This window comes from Lycium ferocissimum, chromosome 4, assembly GCF_029784015.1.
Source record: "Lycium ferocissimum isolate CSIRO_LF1 chromosome 4, AGI_CSIRO_Lferr_CH_V1, whole genome shotgun sequence".
Lineage (NCBI taxonomy): Eukaryota > Viridiplantae > Streptophyta > Magnoliopsida > Solanales > Solanaceae > Lycium > Lycium ferocissimum.
The window spans coordinates 34,800,690-34,807,125 of NC_081345.1; the positions used below are offsets into that span (position 1 = coordinate 34,800,690).

At 33.2% G+C, this 6,436-nt stretch overlaps 1 protein-coding gene across 2 annotated transcripts in view; it reads left to right on the forward strand.

Moving 5' to 3' along the window:
* LOC132052518 (CASP-like protein 4D1) overlaps window positions 1–3,972 on the forward strand; it is a 10,479-nt gene extending 6,507 nt beyond the window's left edge. Inside the window, exons 1-3 of one of the 2 annotated variants that reach the window (XM_059444091.1) lie at window positions 459–679; window positions 2,606–2,741; window positions 3,446–3,972. In XM_059444091.1, coding sequence (XP_059300074.1) covers window positions 528–679; window positions 2,606–2,741; window positions 3,446–3,685 — 528 coding nt within the window. In that variant the 5' untranslated portion in view covers window positions 459–527 and the 3' untranslated portion in view covers window positions 3,686–3,972. Of the gene's footprint in view, window positions 1–458; window positions 680–2,605; window positions 2,742–3,445 lie in introns of those variants that run through there. The other variant, XM_059444093.1, reaches the window with a different exon arrangement.
* The last annotated feature ends 2,464 nt before the right edge of the window (window positions 3,973–6,436 follow it).

The window sequence follows — 6,436 nt, forward strand, 5'->3', positions numbered from 1 at the left end:
AGCGCTATTGTTTGCCTTCTTTCCTTTATTGCCCCCGGTTTGCACCGGACAAACGTTGTCCGGTTTTTACCGTATACAAAGTATGTATTTAATGAAGAGAAAAAAGGGAGGGGGTGGGGTGGGTGTGGGTATAGACGCAAATCATCAAACATAAAGTTACGGGTGACTTACCAAGTACTAACAATTAAATGCAAAAGAGAAGTTTCCCATGCAAGATCACTTGCTCAAATCCAAAAAGAGAAACATTATTTCCCTAATCTTGACATATGTAATTACATAGCTAAGTTATATTATCAGAAAAGAACATAACTGTGAAATGATAATGGAAACTTCATCTATATAGTACTACCGATCGTAAAACAAACAAGATCGAATTCAGACAAAAATCTTGGACATGATAACGATGACTGGTCTAGTTCTAGTCCAACGTATAAAAGGTTGCTCTCTCTACCTCCTAAAAATGTGCATCTTTTACAGTTTAGAATTGTTCTCAAGATAGCTAAAAGAGAAGAAAATTAAGAGCAAGAATGGAAGACAAAAGGATTATGGGTGCGGCAATCCTTCTTCTAAGAATTATTACTATGATTTTGTGCTATGGTACGGTGCCACTCATGATTAACAACAGCTTCGAACTTAGTGGAGGGGAGAAAACCAAATACAGTGACATTAAGGCCTACAGGTAAAATTCTACTCTCCTCATTTCTCCTGATTTTGCTCTAATGATCAGAATTACTAGTATTAATTAAGGAGTGGGGCTTTATGCTGGTAATTGCATTACAAGCATATATATATATATACTAACAATATTAAAAAAATCTTTAGCCAACATGTTTTATATATTTTTAATTTGAGCTCGCATAATCCCACATTCCCATTTCATAGACGGTAAAATGTGTAGTTAGCGCTGATAGTGTAACATATACTAATAGTGTAACCTATACTATTAGTGTAGTGAAGTTGAATTCTTTGTTAGTGAGTATATATCTTGAATTCAGCGGTCTGACAGCGCTTGATCGAAATCCTTTTTACTTATATATAGGTAAATAATATGAAAACCAAAATGAATAGATAAAAACAATGAGAAAAAACAATGACACTACGTGCCATGAGAGCTCTAGTAGCTTGTTGGCATATTCTTTTAATTTTTTTAGAATTGTTATGAAAGATATGGTAGAAGCTAACAAGGCTTGATCCTCGACTCCTCGCCTACGAGGGAGAAACTAATTCAACTGAGTGAACATTCAATTAATTGTGGTTTCTGCCGATAAATATGGAGGAAATCAGATCACTTCTGTGTAAAAAATGCAAATCTCTTGTAAGAGGAATATAAAGCTAAAAAGAGTTCATAAAGGGTGAAAACACCTTTTCTCCCATAAATATGTAAAGCAATTTTTTTTTTGAGAAAACTAATACTCCTCTGCTGATTTTTCAATCGTAATAAGTTCACTTTATATTTTTTTTTCCATTCTTCTTTTTCTTCTTTGTTGTTGGAATTTTTCGGTAACATCCACCATTGATGAGAATTGCTGTGTATATATAAAAATAAAATAAAAAAATCTATTACAATTCTTAATGAGTTTATTATGGAAAAGTTTCAAAAAATGAAAATTCTTCGACGAAAGTTGTAGTAGTGTACTTGAATTTTTCTCTAAAATATGATGTCGTTATAATAATTTATTCCTTTGTTCACTTCTTCAAATGTCAACATCAATTAGAAAAATCCTGCGTACGCTAATGTTTTAAGAGGTGTGGGCGTGAGGCGTTTTACGCAGCACGGGGCGGGGCATAACCCCGAAACAAGGGGCGTAGACCCATGGATCTACCGGGCGTAAGTATCATGTACCTTCAATTTTATAATTCTATTACTAAAAAATAAGCAAAAGTAAAATTTTCATTAAAATTCTGCAAATAAATTCGAATAAATCACCAATAATGTAGATAAAATTATTATAATTATTATTTGAGAAAGGTAACAACAGAAAAAATGAGAATAAGATAATATAATCTTTAAAATGAAATCATCATCCATCTCATCGTCTATCTCTACATCTCCTAGTCCTCCCCACCCTCAACTAATATTTGCACTATTTTTTGTATATATATTTCAAGGAAGGAGAAGGGTAAAAAGTGTAAGAGCACTGACAAAAAATGAATAAAGTTGCCTCAGAAACATAGTCTTTATGGAATCTCTATCCTATCAATTTTAGGCAGAATCATTTCAAAAAATTATTTATGGCAGTGTTATTTTCTATGAGAGTTGCTTTATTTATTTATATATTTTAGAAAAAATCACTGCAACATGAGATATGATAGCATAAAGTATAAATATCATTACACCAATAATTTTCTACAACAAAGTATTTTAAAACAACATAAATCAAATTTAACGTCCGAGGTTTCTGCTTTTACATCCCTGAGCTTAGTCCCCAAATTCTAGGACACCTAATAGATCTACGTCTTTCATGTGCACCCCACAATTTTGATATGCCCCACTCCGAGATTCGTCTTGAGACTCGCCCAAAAAACGCCTTTGAAAACACTGGCGTACGCCACTCCTCGTTGTAATTAACTTGTGAATCATTTTCTACCATTACAATTTACACAGGTATGTACTAGCAGCCGCAATAGGAGCAGTTGCGTACTCAATTATTCAGCTACCTTGCGCAATGTATTATGCCTGCACGGGAAACAGGCTTATTCATGGCAGGTTCCTTGTTATGTTGGATTTCTACGTAGATAAGGTTTGCTTCTGCAACTCTATTTTATTAGTTATTACCCAAGTAACTCACTGCAAATTAAATTAAGTAGGCAAACAAAATCATTTTCAAGTTATTATTTCTTTTAACTTTCTCGTGACTATAATTTGTTTAATAAATTTGATGAACTATGTAATTAATTCAACCATCATACTCTGAATTTATAGTTGCTAGCTATTATTACAGGGAGATCAGTTTGACTTGACTAATAAAAGTAGTTGATAAGAGAGAAATTAAAGATCAGTTTGAAAACTATAATAAAGAAAGAAATTGTCAGAGTTTCAAATTTGGCTATATATGGGTGTTTGGTCTCATTACGGTACTGAGCAATCTTCAACTTATATGAGCTAAACTTTTGAGTTGAGTTAGACTCAACATTTATTCATTAGGTATATATAACAAATGTTGAGTCCCTTAGTTAGTTGGCTTCTTCATATGTTTATTTTTTGGATCTCTTTAGTGAAAATCCTTACTCCGCGTAATATACGGGGTGTCAGAGTCCCACATCGGTTATATATGTGGTGTTTGATCTCCTTAATCATGTGGTTTTTCTCACCTCATAAACAAGTTAATTTTTGGACCCTTTTCGTAATTCTTTCAAATGTATTAGTTCATTATTCTAAATTAGATAGTGAATGATCTAACTAATTGAGTGGATAATTACAAAGTTTTTGAATGAAAATTGGCAGGTGTTAACTTTCCTCATGGCAAGTGGAGTTGGTATGGGTTATGGTGTCAGTTCTGAACTCAAACATTTCTTAAATGGAATGGTAGACAATATTGAATCATCTGGGATTGATGCATATGAAGAATTAAGGACCAAGAGCCAAAAGTTTTTTGACAAGGGTACTTTAGCAACTAATCCACTTTTGGCTGGATTTTCTACCATGGTACTTCTCACCATTCTTACTTCCTTCCGCCGCAAATGAAGACATTTCTGGTGCAACAAATAATTAGTGAATAAACCTCGATCGAGTCTGTTAGTGCGAGGGGAATTTTAGTAACTCAGTTGGTTGACTATCTGAACTTTCACCTTGTTGGTGAGGTTTGATTCTCCACCTTGTAATTCCCTTCCCCATTTCCCGTATCCAAAAAACAAAAAAAAAGAATCTGTCGGTGTGATGTTTAATGATCTTTCTTTTTGGTGTTTCGATTTTAAGATGCAATAATATTATATATGTACTTGTCTCAATAAATATCAAAAGATGGAAATCTACTACTGTTGTTGTTAATTTATTTGAGGTTGTTGGTTTCTCCTGATGGTATGGTATTTTGTAGTTAAACAAAAAAAACCCATCTTTGCTAATTGGGAAAATATTTAGAGAAAACCATCCGCCGTGGCTGCAGGAAACACCTCGTGTAGACCTTTGGGCCTTGGTTTAGACGTAACTGCTGGACTGGGAACATATTTAGTCCAATTCTTCTCAGGCGAGTTACACATTTGGCCAGCCGAAAATAATTATATCCATTAATAAAATATATGGTTGGAAAAAAAAAATTAGTTAAATATATAAGAAATATATAATATTATGTATAAAATACAAATTTTATATTAATATACAAAAAATATACATTTACCGGCGATTAGTTTATTGAACGGATATACAATGTAAAAGTCTCATTCTCCTCTATACAAAATTTGAGATGGACAAATTTAGCAATGTTATTGATAGAATGTAATTAAACCTATCTGTTTACTTGGCAATAATAGCAGAACCAAGAATTCTAATAAAAGGATATAAGAAAATTACAAGAATGCCAAACCAAGCGTTCAAACTTGCAATGAACAAACTTGAGCCACAAAGTCGCTACTCTAAAAATTCTCTTATGTCAAGGGGCGGAAAAAAATTGATTATACCATTTTTTGCTTTTTTACTATATTTGCACAATATAATTTTTTTTTTTCTTTCTTTTTTTTACGAATGTGATTCGATTGAATCTTTTCCGACTGCATAACTCCATCCCTGTTTACAAGCAAGTGCTAACGAAAGTCCGGATGATATATATATATATATATAGTATATGATTAACTTATAACAATATATTTTGTAACAGTATTGCATCACTTTATGTCATATCAATTTGCTTAATGTTTAGGTTACTTAAAATCTAGAGGGAGATTTGGTTCTTGAATAATGCATCAAATTATTTAAAGGCTCCATGCAAAATAAAAACAAAAAATTATTTAAGGGCTCCCACTGCGCGTGCCACTTTCTTTCGCAGCGCAGCCCTTGCCCCATCAAATAATATAGGTTTTCTGATGAAATGACAGAATACATACACAATCTTATCACTTTTGATTAGGTTATGGGTTCAAGGCCTCGAAGCAATCACTAATACTTGCATTAGGTTAGGCTGTTTATATCACACCTCTTGAGGTGCGATCTTTCCCCGATCTGCTAATATAGAATGCTTTGTGCACCAGGCTGCCCTCAGGGGCGGACGCATGTGCTAAGTTTTGGTGCTCGAGCACCCATTAACCGTGGCGGATACTCTACGTAGACATATAGAAAATATTGAAGTTTTGGTATAAAATAATAAATAGCACCCATGAGGCAATAAAAGATCTTGGTGCTCCGGATAAAAGGTTGTGGCTTTAGGTTAAGCCATGGAGTAGCCAATTTCGAATCCTACTCAAAGCAATATATTTTTTGTTGATTTTAAGGAGAACATTTTGAATGCTGAAAATGGCCCGCCATTTGGTTGTCCTATGCCCTTATAACTTTTGAAAGTTAGAATTCCCAATTAATTGTGATGAATTTGATAGAAAGTGTTGTCATTCCTCCTATTAAAAATTTGTCTTAACTTGTATGTTGATAGCAGAAGTTTGATTCCCTTATTGAAAATATTGTTTTTGTTTGCCTTGTTGATAGCAGAGATGTTATTTTCATATTTGGGGATTAAAACATATTGAATCGAATAGAGTTAACTCAAAGCAAATCGATCCGAACCTGATCAAAATCAAACTAATACACATTGCTACATTCAAATTTAATTTATAATCTGTGTGAGGTGTACATATTAATGGAAAGAAATGTAACACTTGTCACCTGTAAATTCTGAATCCGTCTTTGGAAATGAAGTAACCCAAAATAAACAAAACAAAAAAAAGGATTCTAAGAATGCCAACACCCACTAGAAATTACAATCCATATAATTAGACCAGTACTTTCCTCAACACATGACTGAGGGATTTATTTGTTAGCAGTCAATTACATATATGAAGAAATGGGGTAACAACTTGAGGTACACGCAGACAAACTTTAGAGTCTTAATGGAGATAAGCCAACTAAGAAATAGACAGATTGAGACCAGCTTTAGTCAGGTCACTTAGGTAGAGTTTGTCACTTGCAAGCAAGAGCTAGCTACCTTCTCTCCTCTTTTTTCTTCCTAACTTCAATTGATAGTGTGCTTAGTTTCATTGTCACTATGCCTAAAACAGTTCTACTTCAATAGAGACCTAGCATGCAATGCAGATAGAAGGGATTCAAGATTTGAAATTTTTGGTTCATCATCTACAACAATTTAATTTAATATTGTATTGTAATAATAACTAGGTTCACAATTAAATATTTATAATTATTCGATAATTTGTCAATATATAAAATCTAATAAAAAGTTATTGAATTCACGTCATTGCGTGAACCTGTAATCTACCCACTAAATTTGTTGCCTCTTGT